Raw genomic sequence first — 23,382 nt, 5'->3', positions numbered from 1 at the left:
AATATTGTCAAACAAATTCTATTTAATTATAATTACCAATTCAAAAAGTAATAAGGTTGTTTATTAAATAAAAAATGATAAATAATAAATTTAATAATATATAATTACTTTAATTATGATTAATTTATTTAATATAAAATATTTATTTATTTATTTATTTTTATATTATATGTCAAAGCACAACCATATTGTATATTTTATATCTAAAAAACTCTTACAACAAATTTTATTCTCTATTATATCAAAAAATTATTAATATTATATAATAAATATAAATTTATTATTGGTTTATTCATTATTAAGAATATGAATTTATTTTTAATTTATTAATACTAAAATAAACTTTTTTTTTCAAATTCTTATTTTATAATGTTTCTTGAAAAAAATGATAATAAATTAAAATAAAATAATAATAATAATAAATATCTAAAATGAATGAAACATCTACATGCAGAGTCTAATTGTCCATTAATTTAAATAATATGATAAATAAAGGAATATTTTTTAGAATCATTTGATGACTCATTAAAATGAAAGTAGATATATTCTAAATTATTTTTAAATATTTAAAATTTTTGAAGTTACTTTTTTATATATTTTTATATTATCAATCAAATCCCACCCTTCCCAAAGAAAAAATCTAAAAATAAATGAAATGTTGACCCATTTTCAACTAGATAAAGCCTAAAGGGACGTTCCTTTGATATGGATATGATGGGAAAGTTGCTTAATAGTTTTAAATTCAATGCACAAATCTGAAAGGCATTGTACGAAGACTTTATTTTTGGAAGGTTTGTCACAAATATATTGACTCCTGTTTGGCTGGTCATCCACTATTATGCATCCTATCTTTCCCGTCTTTTTGTAATAGCCATATTAACCCTTTTACTTTATCTGCCATGAATGTGCTTTCCTTTTTTCCTTCTTATGAGGTATGACTATGCCCATCATCATTCTCATTCTACCTTTATTTTCTTTTGATGCATGCCATCATTCTACATATCTTTCTTAGGAAAATGCTATGCTATGGGATCTTATGGCCATCACACCAAGTTTAAAATCAATCTTAGGTGGTGTTTGTTTTTTTACTTCATTCTAAATAGAACCTTAATACTTAATAGTATTAAATATTAGGATGTTTGTTTTTGTAGTATTTTATTTTTATTAAGTATTAAAAAGTAAAAAAAATCATTGTGTTATTTTTTCTATTTAGAAAAAGTCACATATTTTAGCTTTTTCTATTTAGTAAAAAGTTTATAATAAGTCATAAAAAAGTAAAAAAACAAACACCCTAAATTCTAAAACTAAATGGTTTTCAGTAAAAAGCCAAAAAAACAAACACCACCTAGTTTTTAAACATAAATTGTTGAACACTAGATAATTTTTAAATAAATCTTTTATCTTTCTTTTTTTTTTTTTTTTAGAATTAAGCAAAAGTTTGTTTAGAAACTGATTTTTATATTTTAAATATTTCTTAAAAATAATTTTATTTTTAATTATTTTATATATTTATATAATTATTTTTAAAATAATTCTTAAAAATAAATTAAAACAATTAAAAATATATTGTCATAAAACACTACTTTTGAAACAAGTTTTGTAAAATTGTTTTCTATTAAAAAATAATAAATATATTTTAAAATATCCAAAACAATTTTCTATTTTTAAAAACAAAAAAAATACTTTTAGTAATCCAAAATGAAAGAATTTATTCATGCAGCAATTCATTTACCATAAGAATAAATTTTAATTTGGTATTATAAAGGGACCCTTTTTCTTATCCTTTCTTGGTCTTTTGCCCAAAAATAATGGCATTTATCATCAAAAAAAAAAAAAAAAGTTTGCTGTCAAAAACTCAAAATCAACAACATCATCAGCACAAAGATCAAATTTGTGATCACCACTTAGAAAATTATCAACTGCACTGGAGCATTGGGGGCATTTCTGAAAGCCGTTCACCTTTTCTTCCCATCATTCTGAAAATCTTCTGAATATAGATGAAGATACAAACAGTGATTGGATTCAAGCTTATATGGCTCTTGATGATGTCCTCTGGCATGGCATGGAGTAAAGAGTCTCCAGATTCAACCATAAACCAGAAGGTTTTCTGAAAATCCTAGCTTGATTTATATAAACACATTTTTTAACTACATGGGGTTGCCATGGCCTTTGTTCTAGCTTTTGGGAACAGCACTTGTGGATGCGCTTGTTTGAAGGATTTGCAGGCAAGTCTTCAAAGATGGCTTCTTGAGTTTCATTTATTAGAATAGTTTCAAAGGTGGGCTATTTTGGCTTTTCAGCATGTGAAAAATGGATTGAGTGCACAAGTCTTGTCCTGGATAGCATTTAACTTTTGCCTTTTAACATTAGAAAAAGTAGAAATACAAGTAGCTAAAGTATGATTAAATTTTATATTTGGGAAATATTTGTTTTTAAAATACTTCTATTGATCAGGATAATTATCATTTTTTTTGAAAAGAAATTTAATTTTATTCCTTGCATCACATTTGAGGAAAAGCACGATATCATTGTTTTCTCTAAATATGAATAAATAAGTTAAAAAATATAAGTTCAAAGTTCTTTAAAATTAATAAGATTATACGAAATCCGTTTGATTGTGATTTTAGAAACGTTTTGATCTTTTCGAAAAAATTACTTTCAATGTTAAAAAATTTAGAAATATTTCTTACCATAAATCAAACCAAGTTCATACTCTATAATGTATACATTCCTCACAAGTTGGGTGATTGAAGTAGTTGGAGAAGGGGGAGTTATTGTTATTTTGCTAGATCAAACCAATTGTGTTAGCTTGCTGTGGAACATGTCTTTTAGTGTTCTAAGTGTTGGACAACTGGTCACCTCATGTTCCCCTTTCAAACATCTCATCACTCCCACTCCTCATGCACTTATTCATTGCTCTCACCTCCTACACTCCTATGGTTTCAAATTCCTTTAATCTCCATCCCAAGGTGGCAAACTTTGATTGGAAATCTAGTCTTAGGCATGTAGAAGATACCAGTCTACCACTAGCTTTCCTTTTTGTGAAGCTTTTCTCCCTCTTGGTGGTTCTTTGTCAAGTCCAACCTTGTCCAATGTTAAAATGTAAAGCTCTCAAATCTTTTAAGTATTAAAAAAAAAATTAATATTCAAAATCCCTCCCTATATTCTTTTAAAATATTCTATATAAAAAATTAATTATATAATAATTATTGAAATACCTATTTCTAAAGAAAAATCTCACAAATTAGGACATTTGTTTTTATAATAATAGAAAAGGTCTTAGATAAATACATAGTAACTATACTAATAGGAAAATATCAATAACTAATAAATTGATGAAAAAAAAATTAAGGCATTCTTCAACAATTTTCACCTAACCTCAAAATTTCAAATTTCAAATAAACTCTAAAGTCTTTTATCTTTAAATATTATAGTCACCGATTAAGTTTAGGTAGACCCTAAACTTAAATTAATGAAAAAAGAAAATTAAGAGTCACATCCGCTACTCTCTCCACTATAATGATCTCTTCATTTGTGTCTATCATAATCAGTGCATAAACAATAAGATCATCACTAGTATATCTTCGAGATGTGACAATAATATCATACTATTTTTGGTGAAACCTTACTGTTATGTGTATTTTTATTGTCATCAAGTTATTGCACATCCTCCTTATCTAGCTTTGCTAAAAGCTTCTTTTCTATGCTTCTTACAGCTTTAAGCTCAAACTCCACTTTTTTCTCACATTTTTTTTTTGGTCAACTTGCTCATTACTAGAACTCAACATTGCAAACTTATAAGTGTCACATTTCTACTAGTCATAAATTTGGAGAATTTTGAACTTAGGTACCATAGCCTATACCCTTTAACACCATCTACATATCCTAAATATATAAACTCGTTTGCCCTTAGTTCTAACTTACCTATATTTACATGAGTATAAGTAAAACAACAAAAATAACTCTTAAATTTGCATAATTAGTAGAGGAACCAAACCATAACTCTTCAAGAATCCAACAATTAATACAAATTGAACAATATCTATTTACAATATAATAAGCTAAATTAATTAGTTCAACCTAAAATTCATTTGACAATCTTGTATTCAAAATCATATATCACGTTGTCCGTAAAAGAGTTCGTTTTATTCATTTGTTCTCTAACATCATTTTATAGTGAAATATATCTGCAATATCTCATAATACATTTATTTATACAAAATTTATTGAACTCTTTTCTATGCAATTCTATGTCATTGTCGGTTTTCAAACACTTTTCATGTAACTCATTTTTACTAGGTCTTCATATTCTAGTGTAAATTGAAACAAAATCATCTCATTTGTTAACTTGGTGATCAAATTATCTTCATTGTTTTCAACCAAGCCTCCTTTGGTCCTAAACCTGAATATGTAAAAGGATAATTGTTTAATTAACTCAAGTCGATGTTCATCCTATACTCAATCAATTACTTCTTTGAAATGCTAAAAAAAAAAAAATTACTTCATTTTCTTTTATATATGTTGATACTATTTTTCTTTCATTGATTTGATTCTTTTGATAAATACCAAAATTCATATTTGAAATAATAAGAAATCTAGGAATTAAACCCATAAGAGTAAGAGTCCACTTTGGATTATTTCAAATTGATTGTAATCAATACAAATCAAAGCAAATTAAGAAATAGAATTGGGATGTTATATACATATAAATTTACAAATTAATGTTCATTCATTATAACATAAAATTCAACAAAATCTAACGAACAAGTCAGCTTGTATTAGGGGTCTAACCAAGTAATTAAGAAAGAACTACTAATATCAACTTTTCCTATCACCTATTTATACTAATGTAACAATTTTTCATTAAAAATAAATATAATTTTTATTTATTTTAATTTTACTACATAACCAATATATATACCCCGCTGCAGATGATAAAAAAGTTATTTTAGAAAAAAAAAAAAAGCAAAAAAAAAAAAAGGTAGTAAAAAATTGTATCTTTCCAAGTTCTGAGTTGATGGAGCATGTTCACGTGCTCTTGTAATCAATGTAATGTAAAAAGAAGGCCTCAGACCCTCCATATATTTAGTATTTACGTTGGAGAAAAAAAAGGTGAATCCCACCACCAACAGCATGGAAAGGAAGAGATGCACGTGGCTGAAGGGAAAGCTATCAAAGAAAGGTAAACCCTTTAGTTCACTCGTCTCTTTTAGCCCCTTGGTTAATTCATCACTTTTTTTTCTTATTTTTTTTATTTCTTTGTATTATATATTTTTGGGTTTGGGCCATGAGAGCTAAGAACAGCCACACAGTGTTTCAAGCTTTTTACAGTCTCTCTTCAACCCAAAGTTATGTGGATGGTCTCTGCATAAATGGAAAGATGCTGTGTCTCTTCTGTACTCACTGGCGTCTTGGCTCCTGATTCTGATGAAAGAGAAAGAGATATATAAGAAAGTGATGAATGTAGTTTGTTTGTGTCTGTCTTGTTGCAGAGGCTGAGAGGGACGAGTGAGTCTGTCATTAACCTTACAACTGTGGCACTGAAAAACATGGCATTTTTTCATTCACATTAAATTAAAGGAACCCCAGTGCAGTCAAAAGGGGTCTCCCTCTCCTTCATTCATTTTTTTTCTGAAATTTTAGGTTTTAAATTTTGGTCAGTGCCCCTATTTAATGCTGCGGAGGTAGGGGTCTCCTCCATTTTTCTGACCTCCTCCGCCTGCAAAGATCTCCTCCTACTCCCAAAAGAGAGAATCCAGCACTCCCAAAAGCTGAAGCAAGATAAAAAGATACTATTTCTTACCTCATTCAATGAAATGGTTGAAAGAGAACAATAAATTTTAGCTGATCAAACACCTTTAGGCTTTAGCACAGTTTCTTACAATCCAGCTGAAAAGAGGTTTTATGCAATTTCCATAAGGGTTTTTTTCAGTATAAAAACTTAAATGGAAACCTACTCGCTATATATATATATATACACACACACATATCTTAAGAGATGATCATGATCAGCCCCCATTAGTGAACAAATTGAATAGAAGCTTACAAAAAAAGATACATATATAATCCATGATGATCATACTCTCCATTTCCCAAATTAATGAACAAATAACATCACACAGATTACAGAATACAAGCCCTCCATTGATCAGATTCTAAGTGGAGAAAATCACAACACCCCTTGGTATATGAATATATAGAAGAAAAGGAAAAGGAAAAGGAAAAGGAAAAGGAAAAGGAAAAAGGTTAAAATTAACATGAAGATGGATGTGGAAGAGAACTATGGGTTAGTAGTTTTAGCTCGAACGGATCGATGATGATTGTTCTCTACTACTTCGCCCTCGGTTATGGCAGATGACATGTAACTAAGTACCAGGGAGTTCTCATCCGGTGGTGCGACGTTTCCTGCAGTCCTCGTTCGGAATTGTTGCTTGCAGGCATGACAAGTGATTTGGAGGATAGTTGAGTTGATTTGCTTTCTGGCATGTTCTTTTAGTGCTTGTGCCTTGTCCAATTCCGCTTGTGCCTGCTGCCTGATTCTCTTCGCATGGGTAAATTCTTTATCGGCTAGCTCAATCTGTCGCTTTGCCTGCTGCCTTGCCTCTTCTGCATAGACCTTCTCCTCCATGGCCAGCCTTAACTGCTCGCGCGCCTCTTCCTTAAGCCTCGCCGCTCCAAACGTAGCTTTCTCACTGGTATTGCACTCCCTAGGACACCTTGCGGGTGCCGAATATTCCTTGTTGATCAGATTGATAATGCTTGATTCATTTTTCTCATTGAAATCGCTCGACCCGATCGACAGCTGCAACTGAGTTGAATGGTTTTCATCCGCTTTAGGGGAAGCCAAGGCGACGAGGGGATTCGGTGTGGTTAACAGCTGAAGCTCCAGATTATGGTAATGTGCTTTCTTGGGAGGATTATTGTTATTATTATCTCCATCAGAGGTCAAGAAGATGGAATCCACTGGCCTCGGCGTCATCAAACCAGACCAAGGAGGTACACTGAAATTGGTCTCACTAGATGGGCTGGGGCTAGAGGCAGTTCGAGACAAGCACGCCGCCGGCTGCAGCAACTGCGATTCCGGCCGTAGGTGACCCATATTGCAAGCATCTTGATGTTCAATGAAGCTCTCGACTCTTAAAAAAAAAAATGGATGAAAGAGAAACCAATTTTAAACATATTCGCTGTAGTTCTCACGAGATTTAGTACAAAGTTAAAACAAGAAAATATTTAGAAATGGCTTGATCTGTGTGTCTTTATTAATGAAGGTAGGTAGTAGAAACAAGCCACTGAAGAAATCAAGGGATGAACAGATAAAAGAATAAAAACCCAATAAAGAATGGCAATATGTGGATAAATAAATGCCTAGAAATGGGAATCTTAGACCAAGTTTGAAATAGTTATGGACCCTCAAAGTCTATCAAATAAACAAGGTAGAAAATTAAGCAAGCTTTATGTCAACAGAAGAGGTCAAGAAGCACTGTTTTCTCAAGTGGTGGGCTGGTGAGAGAATTTAAAATTGAAAGAAGGTGAATTGGGGTGATGTGGGGATGAAACTAGAAGGGAGGTGATGATTGAATCCAACCTGGAGAAAACACGGCCGCAGTCGCAAGAATGGCCTCTGGTGCCGCAGGTTTTGAGGTGGGCTTTGTAATCCGATTGAACAGCATAGCCCTTGTTGCATTTCTCACAGACCCACTGCTTGTGATTACTGTGCTTTCTTCTGAAGTGCTTCTTGATTCCAACCAGATCACCCAGTGCGTGGCAGGGGTCATGGTGCAAGCAGCTGGGCTCCGGGCACACAAACACCCGCTTCCTCACCACCGGCGTCTCCCTCTTCAGCAGCTTCCATGGCACCTTATGGCGTCGCCGGTGCATCTGAAGGTTCTGGTCTCTCTGAAACCCCTGGTTGCAGATCTCACAAATGTATCGATCCGATTCCAATAGAGTTTTGGGCGAAAGAGACACCACCTCCGCGTCTGGATCTATAGCCAAACACGACCATAAACAGTTAAATTATCGAAAATCAGAAGCAACCAGACCATCAAATACCACCCCAAAAAAAAAAAACCAAATTCAACCCAGAACACAGAATCAATTACAAAAGACATGGATCATATCATCCAAACCTGGAGTCCCCGCCGGCCGCCGCTTCCTCTTACTATTACTTCCATTTTCCAAGCTAGCAAAAGGCTCAGCAGAAGAGTTGTTGTTATTATCGCTGTTGCTGCAGCCTAACATGGAGTAACTCCTGCTTTTCTTTCGAGATTATGGGTATTGATTCGGAATCAACTACGGCGGTGACACTAATCACCAGATATGATATCGATTTTTAACTAATGATAAAGAGATTGAGGAAGGGGGTGAGAGAGAGCTAGACCATGAGGGAAAATGAATAAATAATAAAAGCGCTTTTCTTTCGGTTATCAGCTTTCTTTTGGCTTTAAACTTTCAGCTTTTCGGCAGCTTTCTTTCCTTCTTTCTTTCCTCCAGCTCTCACCTTCGTCAGCTAATGTTGTAAGAAAGAGTTTCTCCTAATAAACTCCTTTCACAGAGAGAAAGAGAAGAGCTTGTGGGTCTGACCCAATCACATTGCTTCTAACTTGATCCCACAAAAAAAGAAAAAGAAAAAAAATCCCCACAAAGAAACAAACAAAGACTCATGGTCATAAGTCATCAATACACTCTGTAAAATTTTCATGCATAAATACAAGGCCGGCTCCCCAAAAGAAAAATAGAAATACATAAATGTATATGTCATCCTACGTATCCACATTATTTTTATTATTTTTAATTAATAAAACACTTAAATTTTAATTATCAGTTATTTGGTTAAAGGCCGAGTGAAAACTCAAATTTTGAAATTTAACCATTTATCTTTTTTTTTTTTAATCTCATTTTAACAAAAATATCATCGTTAGTTTATTATAAAAATAACATTTTGTTTAAAAATTTATATGTAAATACTTGAAATAAAGGGTATTTATGTTAATAATAATTTATTTTTCAATAAAATTTTTGAGAAGGTTAATTAACAATTTGGGGATTATTTCATCCTTTTAACCAAAGATTTTTTTAATTATTGAAACTAATTTTTAAATGTGAATATGGATATTGAATTAGGAAATCATAATTTTAAAATACAAAAAAAAATATCAATATATAAAAAATAAGGTTATTTGATTAAAAGGGCCATTAAAAGTCCAATCGTTAAAAAATTAACACTTCATTATTTTTTTACATTTATTTTGATAAAAATACTCTTATTAGTTTCTTGTAAAAATAATCCATTATTTTAAAATTTATATATAAACACTTAAAATAGTAAATGATATTTAAATAAAAAATATGACATTTTAACTAATTAATTGTAAAAAATATGATGACAACTCTTGATAATATTATTAGGTTATAATATTTCTATTTTTTTAATATTTTATTTTTTTTCTAATATATGTATGGATTTTGTAGATAATGTAGGGAAAAAGATAAATAAATGGATAAAATTTATGGGATATATCAAAACTTAAAAGGGAAATTAGAGATGAGGGAAGAGAATTGGTTGATTAAAATAGAAGCAGCTTTTTTAAAGGTGATGCTGATGACGTTTCAACACACCCACTCACAATCAAGGGGTAGAGTGGTCATTTTGGTTATCTTTGTTTGTTGGTTGGCAAATGGATGGGATTTGGGCTGTCCCCAGGAGTCAAACTCTCACTTCATAGTCTTCTGTTAAAACTTCTAAATTTAATTTTTTAATTATTTGTTTTTCTCCTTTTTTTTTTGTTTCTATTTTGGACGTGGACGTACTGGTGGAAGGTTAAAGGTGTCTTGTAAGCATTCCCCGCTTTTTTTAATTTGTTTTTAAAAAATAAAAGAAAATAGTAGTTTATTTAAAAATTATTTTCAAATTATTTAAAATTCAAGATAACACCCCAAAAAATATTTAAGATAAATCTCAAATGATATATTTAGCAATATTTTTTCATTTAATATAAATATATTATTTTTATTATTAAATTAACTAAGATGATCTCATGTCCATCATTTAATAAATAAATTAAATTAAATTAAATTAAATATAATTCATTTAACCAATTAAAATTTTTAAATATATAATAATTGTATTTAAAAATAGTTTAAAAACAAGTTTCAAAAAATATGTTTAAATAGACTTATAATTTTTTTTATTAAAAAAAATTGATGAAAACAATTTTTACTTATTTTTAAAAATTATTTTTATTTTATTTTTAAAAATAGTTTTTATTTTTAAAAATAAAAAATTATTTTAAAATCATACGTCATGCTCTAAATTTTTCAAAATTTATTTCTAAAACATACGTTTTATATATACATATATAGCAATTAGGAAAAAGAAAAAAGTTTGGAAGATTTGGAAACATTATAGGACAGTATTATTTATGGATTGCAGAGGGAAGATATGATGGCAATGCAAGTAATAATCTGGGGCTAGTATGTGTACTCCGATGAGCAATGCCGACGTGTTCCCAACCCTACCTAATCTCCATGGAACCACTCGACTTGCGCTGTCAGATCCGCTGACATCAATTCATCTTGTCTTCTTCTATGGTCTATATTTCTTTAATTATTTGCGCCACACGAGCACCGTGACATTTCCCATGGATAAAAGTATCTTTCCACGGATCAAGGTACTTCCCACCATATATGGCTTTATACATGACATACACCACCTCCACGGTTCAATCAGTTCTATTTTGATTATTAAAATCCAAGTCAAATCTATTTAATCAATTTTCAGTATTAAAAATTGAACTAATTGAACTTAAAAGAGAAACCGGGATCGATTCGATCTGATCAAGTTTAACAAAAATCATATCATAACAAAAATCAAATTTTTGGATATTTTGTATAAATAGAAGTCCTAATTGATCAAAAAGTTTAAATAATGTCATAATAATAAATTGATACCTTATATTCTTAATGCTATATAGTTATGAACTTTTCTTAGTCATGTTTACGTGTTCTAAAACCGTAAAGGTCGCATGAAGGTCCCTTAAAATCTTAAATGGTATTAATTCGATCCCTGATCCATAAGAGGTGTTTCTTTTTTAATAAGAATGAATATAATGATTTTAATTGTTTCCAATTAAACATTAAGTAAGAGTGATAATTAAAATGAAAAAAGAAATAAATTAAAAATAATATCCATACACATTGTTTATCATATTTTTATTTTTATTTAAAAATATATTTGATTTTTTTTTGTGCTAAATAATAAAAACCTGTCTTGACATGTGATTTAAAAGTAAAATTGTTTTGAAAAATTTATAGCACTATTTGTTTGTTGTTGTTTAAAAATAATTTTTAAAAATATACTAAAATGGATAACTATTTTTTTTCCATTTTATTTCATTGGATAAATGAATTTCAAATCAAGATATTTTATATTAAATTTATTAATGAGTTTAATAATTTTAAACTCAAAAAATATAAATATACTAGTAATAAAAAACAACAAACATACTTAATCATTTAAATTCTTTAATTGATCTCCTAATTTTTAAGAATAATTTGAAATTTGAAAACTGATTAATTAAATATGGAATAAAAAAAAAATCATACTACATTCCTAATTAAGTACTAAATATATACATAATGACAAACTTGACTCATTTATATTTTAAAAAATTAAATTTTATTTTTATAACTTCATTTAAAATAAAATAGTATTAGCAATTATTAATTTTGAATTATTATTATTATTATTATTTATTTTTGATAAAATTAATCAATAATACTTTCATAAGACATTAATATCCATATTTTTTATAATCTTTACAAAAAAATATAATTTATGATTTTATTGTAATATTATTATTCATATTTGATTAATATCTATTCATTTTTAATTTTTTTATAATTAAAAATTATTTTTTATTTTAAATAAGACTTAAATTAAATTTACCTTATATCATACAAATTGAAGTTAAAGGTTTTTTTTATGAAATCAAAATAAAAAATTATTTTAAAAAACAGAAGTGTAGGAATCCTTCCCAAACAGGTTATCCGTGATTTTCTTGGTAAAAGCAGAGACATTTTAACTAAAATCACTCTCAATTCTCAAGTGGACTTTAGACTTTAAGCCGCGGTCATACGGTAATGGATGGAGCCGAGGAGCAGGGGTTAATTGAGAAAAGAATCTTAGTAAAGCGCTGAGCTCCGACACCAAAAATGTGGCTTCCTGTTCGGTGGCTGCCGGGCTTAAAGGGGCGTGGGTCCCACTCCATACCCCCCTCATAATAATTTCACCACCTCACCACTCTTATCCCCCTCTCTCTCTCTCCATATATATATATATATATATATATATATATATGTACTGTGTACATATATTTTCTCATATAGAAATTTTAATAATTGTCTCACTCCCATAGTCCCATGTGAGTGAGAGTGAGAATGGTGAGAGTATTAATTAATTAATTAATTAATTATTAATAGTTTAATAAATATGGGTTTAGTTGTATGGTTTAGAAAAAGAATGATTAGATTCGGGATCAAGAACACTTGGGGAAGATGATTGCAAAAGACATTCTGCATGTGTTCCAGAATCTTACTCTCATCATCTCCTCTATTACTTTCCTTTTACTATATACTAACCAACATCAGCCCCCCACCCCACCCCCCTTTTCTTATTTTATTTTATTCAATTTTTGTTTGGTCCATGCGTCCACACCCACGCGTGGATCGCACGTGACCATTGCAACCCTCTTTACTACCCGTACCAGACAACCTCGACTCGATTCGCATAATCCACGTCTTTGTCACGAATTATTATTAATTTTTTAGTAGTTATTGTTGAAAACAGGTTTTGTTTTTTAGAATAGAAGATTAATTTTTCATAGAATATAGATTTTTTTTAATTTTATTATTTTTTTAAGGACAATTTTATGGTATTTTCAATTATTTTTAATATATATTTTCGAAAATTTTATACTATGTACAATATATTTACAAAGAATAAGTCTAGATAAGTATTTTCATATTTGAGTTGTTAAATAAAAATTTGTTTTCAAAGATAATAAAAGATTTTTTTTAAAATGTTTTCAAAAATTATTTTTATAAAATGTTGTCAAATAGATGGACCAATTTTTTTTTCATATTCTGAAAATGGAAGCATTTTAACATGAATATTTCAAAGAAAATCGAAAGCTTGTTTATATGATTTAAAAATAATTTTCTATTTTTAAAAATAAAAAACTATTTTTAAAATTTTCTTTGAAAACAATGAAATAGAGAATAATTTTTAAAAAATAAGTAGGATTTATTTTTATTAGTTTTTAAAAACAAAAGGAAAATATGAACTTATTTGGCCCATTTTTTTTTAACTTATTTGTAATAATTATTTTTAAGCTAAAAATAAAAATAAAATAAAAAAACTGTTTTTAAAAACAAGTTTTAAAAAATATAATCAAAAGTCCCACCTTGTTTTAGGGATTATTTAGTAACATTTTAAAAGCAATTTTTAATAATGATTCTTAAAAAGAGCTCTTAATAATTTGTCAAAATATATTTTTAAAGTTATAAAACTATTTCATATTTTTAAAAACAAAAAACAAATTTCAAACAAACCCTAAGTTTTTTTTTTATTAGATGATGTTAAATACATGCTTCTTTTCTTACATCTAATTTTTTTTTAAAAAAAAAAGGCAAGTGAGTCAGAGCGAGAAAAGGGTTGGTGCATTTAACGTTTTTCTTTTTATAGTGTTAAATTACAAAACTAACCCTTTGTATTGGGGGGTTAAGGTGAGGTAAGCCCAAACTAGGTTCTCAAGGTCCTGTACATAATGGGCCAAGAGTGAGCTAAGGTGCGACTTGATTCTCAAAGCCTAAAAATAGCAGGGCCTGGGACCTACTGCAAGAGTTCTTTTAGTAGTTCCAATGCAAACAGAATGGGCTACTAAGCTTGGTCCAGCCCAATATCAGTGGATTGAGGCCCATTAAACCTCCAACTCAGCTCAACTCGCCCGAGTTAACAGTGTGCCTCAGAACTCACCCTATGCAAGCTTGGATGCGACATTTAAATTATTTCGTTTGTCCACTGTCATAGTACCTCATCTTTTGGAAATTATTAACAACTTGTTTGGATCTTGAAAACTAGTAAGAATAGGAACACAGAAAAACAAAAATATATTCAAAGAAGAAATTTAAAAAAAAATTAAAAAATAATAAAAATTATTTTGAAACTTTTATATTTCCAAAAAAACTTTTTTAGAACAAATTTAATGTATTCTCAACCGAGTATTATGGGAAACCATTAAAAAAATAAATAAATGAAAATTTTGTTTTTTTCTTACGTGACATGAGATATCAGACATACTATTTTGTAACGACCCATTCGCTATTTACAATATTTAAAAAAAAAAAAAAAAAAGGAATAATTGAAGGTCCAAAAAATAATATATGATGAGAATTATGGGGCATATTTTATATTAGGAGAGAATCGAAGAGGGTGGGGGTGGGGGTCTAGCAGAGGGTGGGGAGCATTTGCTACTGAAATTATACGGACGTGAAAGGGTATGAATGTTGGGTGGTATCTCTGTCTCTGTCGCCTAATAATTTCATGATGGGCAGCCAAAGGTTATGGCCCCTCCTCTTACCTGTTGCCTTTGTCTCCTCATACTTGTTTCCATTCACTCCCCTCTACCAAACCACGATTATTCCCCACTGAAGTGATGGATGTAACCCATCAAGATCTCTCTCTCTCCCCACCTCTCTCTCTCTCTCTCCCTTGTACCGTATGCCCATTGCCCATTATGAACTTTCTAAACCACCCTAACCTGATTAGAAACCAAATCCAAAATAGCAAAATGATAATTGCACTAGAAGGAGAAAGTACAGTTTTAAAAAGATTTTTATTTTTTATTTTAAAAAAAAGCATTAATAGTATATAAACATTTTATTTGAAATTCAAGCCTTCGCCTTCTTTGACAAAAGAGTTTATTAAATGCTTGTCTAGAAAGCACCCAGGTATTCTTTAAATTTTTATTTACTACTGTCTAATTTTTATATTAGAAAAGTGTTTTTCCAAACATTACGAATTACTTCAAAAGGATTCTAAGTATGTTAAAATTCTTTTTGGAGAAGTTGGTTTAACAACCGTGAAGAATATCCATCCTATTTGAGAGATTTTAAATCCCATGCAAGTGGGTAATAGAAATACCGCCCCTCTCTTCTTACCCATATTTTATATTGCCAACAAACACGAGAAAAATTCCCAATTCTTCATATGTAGTGAATTCCTCTTAATTATGTAGATATATTTTCAATCATTCGACTCTTATATTCTCACAATACAACCCTTATATTCTCACAAAGAACAATATCTTTGTGAGAGGGAGTTGAGCATTGTGGAAGTATTACACGCCTACTTGGAAATATAAAGTGGATCTAACAAATGCAACTATCCTCCCAAGTATGAGCCCGTTTAGAACTAATCTTCGAAGGGGTAAAAAGCACTTCCTCTATAGCTAAAGTGCTTTAAATATGATTTCTCTCAAACGAGCTCTAAGTATCAGCTAATACTAGTCAAGTCAGCCTTACCCAAGTGGTCCTTGATTTTGTATAGGCAACGAAGCAAGAGAACACTTGAAGAAAGCAAGTGAAATAACTCTCGAATGTTTTACTATACAAGCTAGTTCTCAACTTCTAATAAGATCTTAAGATCTTGAGGCCTCCATGGTATTTTCAAACAAATGAGAGTCCCCTTATTTGTAAGGCTTGAGGAAGGTCCTAATATTTTAGCTACTCAACCTGAGATTGTAAAATGTTTCTAGATTACTCTATGAAAGCCCTTTCACTTGACTAGGCGAGGAGCTCCATATCTAGTTTTTGTTGATGTGGTCCTCATTCTACTGCCCAGGTTTGATGCTTCAAGGCACCATGTGGCCTGTGGCTTCACCTCTGGTTCCCACTCGTTTCCCTTGACTAACCAAAAGTAAGGGCTTTGTGAATAAGTGGTTGCCCAGAATGCAGCCAGATATGTCACTCTCTTCCGTAATGCCTTTCCTTAGTTGCCTGTCAGAGATGCCGGCAGTATCAACCCCGGTTCCCATTAGAGTTGGAACCATGTGTCTTACATCCTTCTCTTAGATGGCTATAGCCCATACGAAAGCAATCCTCACTTCAACCTTTCCACTCCTGGATCCTATGTGCAGCTCTACCCTGCAAACTGAAGAGCTTTGCTTGGTGTCTTTAGATTCAAGTAGTTCCTTTTTCCATTCAAACAAAGTAGTCAGTAATGCACCAGTATTGATCATGGAATGCATGAGCTTTCATGTTAATGTTTACTTCCACAGGCGTCAAACCTCTGTCCTGAGGCAACCTGGACCCTAGTTTCCTCCCTCAAGGGAGTTTGTTAGTTAAGAAGATCCATCATGTACCTCCATCCCTTTCTCTCTATCAAGGCACTGAGGACTTTCGTTTTTAGATAATCCTCAGCCAATGTAGAACATCACATGGGAAGCATTCATCCTTGAATATGAACTTCCTTTCTAATCCTCACACTTACTTGCAAGAGATTTGTTGGTTTCTTTCCTTTACTACCTTTGGCCCATTTTTCTCCTGCATTTGTATCCGGGCCATTCTGGAACATTTTCAACCATGGGTAAGTCACCTCCCTTGTAGCTTACCATATCATTGGAGCCCTTCCCTTCAATCATTGAAGACATGGGGCTTAGGCGCCTCCACTTTTGGGTGCTCCCTACATGACCATAACTTGCTCAGCCATGGCCTCCTTGCACAAGGCCATGTTTAGGTGAACTTCCTCTATGAAGTCCTTAGGGATAGCTAACATTCTAATACCTTGGAATGAAGTAATACCTCACATACCTCATATGTCAAAATCTAGGTCATACTACAAATGCCCTCAAAGCCCCTTGGGTAAACTCCCCAAGGTGATTCCTATTGCACTCCCAACTTCAATAATGCAAGCCTATATTATCATAATTGCATCCCGGGATTTCTCCTCCTGTCAGGATGGTGCTATCGTCTCTATTGCAAAGTTGTTTGGTACAATTGCCTCAGCTCTATCAGAGCTAGACATGCTTACTAGTTTCCTGTCTTCCCCAGTGATGAACCTCTAAATAACCTCAACTGTAATATCACACGTACTGGATATAGATCTTCCTTCAAAAATCTTGCAGTATGTAGACTATGGGTGAGGCCAGATTTATCCAAGAGCTCATAAATCTTGTCTAGGCAGCAAAAGCAAAACTGAGTCAAAGGAAGACAACACTAGAGAGAAGAAAAAAAAAGGCATAGTAACACTAGAAAGCTTTATCACACAAGCTAGTTATCAATTCCTAAGATCCTAATCTTTTGAGACCTTTGTGTTGTTTTAAACAGGGGTTCATCTTATATGGCACCTAGAGAAGGTCATAGTTCTGTAACTTCCACTATTATTATATTATTTTTTGAGGGTATTGCTAGAATATTATTATCATAGGATTTCAGAAGGATCCAAAGCACCCTAAACTCTTCAGCAAAGTTTTGAAGCATTTCATAACTGTTCGAAAAAGGTCCAGAGTGTGGCAAAATTAGGGATTTCTTACCCAAAATCAAGGGCCCAAAATCAAGGGCTGACATTGACTGTTAGAAACCTTATATAGGCATGGTGTCCTTTATTGGTAGAGAAGCATTCAATCTCTACAATAAAAACCATTAATATATAGAATCTTACAAGAAATATGTACAAAAACATTAACATGAACCCATGACTTGTATCTCAATACTAAGACCTATTATCAATTTCTTAGGCCCTATCGTCAAGTTTAAATATTTATCAGCAATATATTATGCCTTAAATTTTAAAACTTCTAAGAATAAGGAAAGCTAGTAGCAATATGAGTAAAAGATGCCTAAGATGACTCAATAATGTAAAACTGGCTACCTATCATGCTGACTGTGCATTGCATCAACAAACATTCGAAAGCAAAGGGTTCATGGAGGAGCCAAAAACAAATCACCCATGTTTAGGGGGACAAATCATCGTAATAACTGAACTTTCTGGAAACCTGGTTCAGAAGAAAAGAAAAGAAAAAAAACAAATGCATACCATACCAGAATGTCATACACAAGGTTCAACAAAAATGCATCTACGGTCTGTAAAGGTCTATAGATACACAACCACAAAAGGAAAACAATTTTAGCATTTTGTTGGTGAATACAAATCAATATTCAGATTCATATGCAGCCATGGTTCAATGACCAATGTAGTTTCATACACAGATTGACATGTTATGTATAAACTTGAGATATAATTTTTTGAAGGACAGACACAGTACCAACTTGAACTTCTAAGCAGGAAAATACAGAAACATGACCAAAAGGCAGGATGAGTAAGAACGCAAAAACAATCAGCCACCATGCTATCTTTTTGTTCTTTGCAATCAATAAACCTTCAAATGCCAAGGGTTGAAGAGCCTAGCCATGACTGTGGGTGAAGAATAGATCATGCACATCTAGTGGGATAAGTCATCCCAATGAAAGTATGAATGATATCCCAACTAAAAGTGAGAGAGGGGAAGAAGCTCAAGGCTGCGACCAGCACACTACTCAGACCAGGGGAAATAATGGCCAAAATACTCACTCAAAAGATGCCTGGTCCAGGTTATGTAACAGAGGATTGTATAAATCCCATTTACTAACTCATTCTCCTCATTACTTGAAAACCTCCAGTGAAGAGCTATGAATATATTCCAACTCAATCATTCAACTAGGCCCATCTACAGATCAGAGCATTGTAGTGAAATTCAACAATAAATATATCAGATCCAGATATCAACCTCATACGTAGGGTACCAAAAATGCTAAACCCAAGGGTCGTGATGGCTGAGAATCCATGTCTTTCTAGAAGAAACTATAATTATGAGGCTCCCCCAAAGTGAGCCCCTGAAGTGCCATGAGAGACACACCATGGACCAAGAGAGGATATGTAATTGTGACAAAAAATTGGTTAAGAAAAGGTTACCACCAAGAGCCAGTACCTAGACAAAATGATGTTAAGATAAATATTTACACATAAGGCATTTGCCAAACCATAGTATAGCAATAGTTTAGTATGTCCAATACTCCAGAAAACAAGGCTGCTTAGTGTGAGAATATCCCCATACAGGGAGGTAAATTGTCATGTGGATTTTTTTACTTTTTTCTCTTTTTGATGAGCAAACAAAAAAGATATATTAACAGCACTTATCAAAAAAAGCATACTAGAGTACTTGGGTCATATACAAGGGCACCAAAGGCAAGATCAAAACGAAGACAAAAAAAAAAAAAGCAAAAAAGCAATAACCCCTCCCTTTACATAACACCCAACCAATCAACTAAGTTTACCATGGACATTGTTGTTTCATTTAAGCCCCACCCTCACCCACTCCAAAATAAACATAAGAAAGAGAATTTTAACACTTGATCCCTGTGTTCCACATAAAAAACGCACAAGGGAACAGCCCTCCATGCTTTCTTTCTTCTCTTCCCCACAAAGTATCCCCACCAATGTAAAAAGGCCACTTTCACTGAAGCTGGCATCACCCATTCTACCACAGAGAATGAGAAAACTAGCTGCCACAAGATTCTTGTCTTGGTACGGTGAAGCATAAGGTGGTTTGCTAATTCCTCCTCAACTTTACACAAGAAGTATTTGTTCACCAAGGTTCAACCCCTTTTTTTTCAACTGACCTATGGTGAGGATTCTACCCCAAGTTGCTTTCCATGCAAAAAATCTCACTTTCATTGGCACAAATAAAATATTTCGAAAAGGGATGATATTTCCTCAATATCAAAAAGGAGAACAGGAATTTTACTAAAAGCATACCACTCTTCAATTCTAACTTGGCCACCCTATCCCCATCATTCTTGCTTACCCCTTTAATATTTTTCAGAAAGGGATCATATCTCTTTGACATCAAATAGGATTATAGGGATTTTACTGAAATTTGAACACTCTTCAATTCTAACCTTTGCTACCATATCCCCATCATTCTAGCTTACCCCTTTCTTTTGTAATCTTAAAAGAAATACCTCCATTCTTTCAAGCTCCTAGTTATGTAACAAACTTACAATACAAGGGGTCCAACAACCTCTTCCCCCCAACTACTCTCATACATCCACCGCCCAAGAGTACTTGGTAGTGACCATAGCAAAAAGGGATGGAAAAGAATCACTCAAAGTTGACTCAACACGCCAACCATCCTTTCAAAACTTTATCTACCTTCCATCTCTCACTATGAAACACAATCTACTTTTAACAACATCCGATCCTTTTCTAATTGCTTTCAATCTCCATGCATATCCATTCCCTCATATGAATTTCATCCCCCTGCTTCTTCCCCAAACTTCCCTACTATAACCTTTTTTCAAAGAGCTCCCCTTTGCATTTCAAACCTCTAATTCCATTTGTCAATTAGGGCCTTTTACCAAGACCTTCGCTTTTCTTCTCCATGAAGACAATTGACCAATTAACATGATGGGGTCTATTTTCTAATGATATCCCCCCATAGGAAGTCTCTTTGAATCTTCTCGAACCTCGAACTCACTTTTCTTGGAATCATGAACCTTACATACAACAAATTGGCAGACTTGACAAAGTATTTTTTACCATGTTTAGTCTCGTTCCTTTAGAAAGATATTGTCTTTTCCACATCGCAAGTCTACTTTGGAATCCCTCTTCCACTACATTCTAGACTAAGGTTGCTTTGGAACATGCACCTAAAGGGAGTCCTAGATATGTGGTGAGAAGTGCCCCCATCCTACAATCTAGCACCAAAACTAACTCCTTCCTCCACATTCAATAACCCTCCTATTAGAATTACCTTGCTTTTTCCTAATTTAATTCTTAGCCAAAGAATTGACACAACCCACATTAGAATCCAGCTTAAGAATGTCAGTTGTTTTTGGCTAGCATCACAAAAGATGAAAGTTTCATCCACAAACAAAAGATGAGATACATCCTTCCCTCTTCCACCTCTTCCTCCCACCTTTAACCCTTAGATGAAACCCCTCTCTCCCACCCCTCTTCAAAAGGCAACTAAGACATCCATGGCCAAGACAAACAAATAAAAGGAAAAAGGGTCTTCTTGCCTCAAACCCTTTAAGCCTTGCAAAAAAACAATCGGGTTCTCATTTACAAGGACTAAGAATCTAGCCGAAGAAATACACCATTTTATCCATCCTATCTACCTCTAACCAAAGCCCCACCTTTCCATAATAGCAATAAGGAAATTTCAACTGACATGATCATAGACTTTTTTTATGTCAAGCTTGCAGAGAACACCACTGGTCAAATTCTTCAGTCTTAAATCTATGGCCTCATTTTCAACAAGGAATGCCTTCAAAGTCTTTCTCCCCTCTACAAAGGCATGTTAAGACATAGACACAACCTTTCCCACAACCTTCTTAATTTTATTAGCCAACACCTTTGCTAAAATCTTACACAAACCTCCCACCAAGCTAATGGGTTTAAAGTCTTTCAACCCTTCTGCTCCAATTTTCTTAAGAATTAACACTATAAACATGGCATTTAGGATTCTTCCAAACGTGTCTTGCTCGTAAAACACCCCAACACTTCATATTTCACAAAGTCTCAACAACGTTGCCAAAAAAGCCAAAGTAATGCCAACTAGCCTAGAGATGGCAATGGGGCAGGTTTTTTCGGGTACCTACCCTGCCCTTAATGGGACGGGTTTGGGATTTTTTTTAAAACCTGGAACAGGTTTGGGTATTGCCTTGTCCCTCCCCGCCTTGTCCCGATTATATATAAAATTAATTTAATTTAATTTTTATTTTGCTATTTTTAATATATAGATAATAATAAAATACTTTTTAATAAATAATTTTAAAAAATTATAATAATTTAATTATTTACAAAATATATTTATTTTAATGTAATTAAAAAATTTTAAAGTAATTTTTTATAAAAAAATTCAAAAAAATTCAAAAAATAAAAAATAAACAGGGCAAGGCGAGGTGGGTATGGGAATTTCTCATACCCACCCTGCCCCGTTTAATTTTTTAAATGGGACGGGGATAGGAATTATTTTGAATAAACGGGGCGGGGTTGGGATGAGGGCAACCTGTCCCGAACTCACCCCATTGCCATCCCTAAACCAGCCTATGTCGCTTTGCCCCCACACAAACTGGTTAAAGCCAAGAAAACTTGCTCTTCAAAAAAAAAGATCCTCTAATCTCCTTAAATCACTGCTTCCCAAAGAGCTAAAGGATAGGCCCTCGATACTAGGACACCAATCCCCTAATTAAAATATAAGGCTTTGGTAGGCATTAGACACCCCTATATCTGATTGTTCTATTAATCAAACATCATTGACACTTATTTTGGCCATATGGTATTTTCTCTTTCACGCATTAACCATTTTTTGAAAAGAACTAGTATTTATATCCCCCTTCTTTTGATCATAGTTCATTGGATTGTTGTTACCAACAAGTTTCTTCCAAATTGGCCCACTTGTTGTAATCATCCAAAGCCTCTTTTCTAGCCTTAGCCTCATCGGCGGATAGGACCCCTTCCCTCTCCTTCACATCCCAAAAACAGATCTGATTCAGGGGCCTTACTTTTCTAATAGAAACATTCCATCATGCAAAATTATACAATATAAGAACTCCTTTGTACCGAGAAAGTGCTGTATACTATAAGCAAGCAGTAATCATGTGTATGGGGTACATCTTGAGCTCACACTGGTTTTATTTGTATAAAAGCCACCTCAACTTACGTTCCCATCATTTTCCATCTAAAGCGTGAGGGATACGGGCCTTAGGGCTAATAGAGTGTCAATTGTTTCACTAATAGAATGCGAAAAAAGTTGTGACATAGAAATAAGACCAAACAAAAATTTTCGAATAGCAAACAAAGATTTATAAGGGTTAGAGGAACAAAAACTACATAAGTTGTTCCCATTGGATATCCCGATGAGAATCTCATCTTGATTAAAATTTCAGGCATGTGATTACAAAAAATTTGAATTGTTCAGGATGTCCATTGTAGCACTAAAAACTAGCTTTTTATTTTAAAGGCATTGAATAGATTCTAACACCTAGTTCTCCATTTCAAATTCTCAAGTGGGTATACACAGGTCCCTTTTTTGAGCAGACCATGGATGATAAGAGTCTGAAGTTCCTTCAGCTGGAAGGTCACAAACAACACATGTAATCTTACAACCCCTTCTCTTTCCTAACCTCATCTCTTCCCATATGAGAGAAACATGCTCTTCCTTGCCCCTCCTAACCCCCAATCTCTCCCACCAAACTAGAAGCATCCTAAGTAGATTAGGTCATCAAACACTTCCACATTTTAAACAATCCCCACTCCTCTCCCAGAACCTATCCCAATCG

The 23,382-nt window shown here is 32.7% G+C and overlaps 1 protein-coding gene across 1 annotated transcript; it reads right to left on the bottom strand.

The window, feature by feature from the left end:
• Window positions 1-6,055: 6,055 nt before the first annotated feature.
• On the bottom strand, window positions 6,056-8,585 carry LOC100260988 (zinc finger protein SHOOT GRAVITROPISM 5). Its single transcript, XM_002283184.5, has 3 exons — window positions 8,130-8,585; window positions 7,586-7,985; window positions 6,056-7,136 (listed from the first exon to the last, which is right to left on the bottom strand). Exons 1-3 carry the CDS (start codon window positions 8,239-8,241, stop codon window positions 6,281-6,283), a joined length of 1,368 nt encoding a protein of 455 aa, XP_002283220.2. The 5' UTR covers window positions 8,242-8,585; the 3' UTR covers window positions 6,056-6,280.
• Between the last annotated feature and the right edge of the window lie 14,797 nt (window positions 8,586-23,382).

Source organism: Vitis vinifera, chromosome 17 (assembly GCF_030704535.1).
Source record: "Vitis vinifera cultivar Pinot Noir 40024 chromosome 17, ASM3070453v1".
NCBI lineage: Eukaryota > Viridiplantae > Streptophyta > Magnoliopsida > Vitales > Vitaceae > Vitis > Vitis vinifera.
The sequence above is the reverse complement of the archived record's forward strand: the minus strand, read 5'-3'. Positions and strand labels throughout refer to the sequence as shown.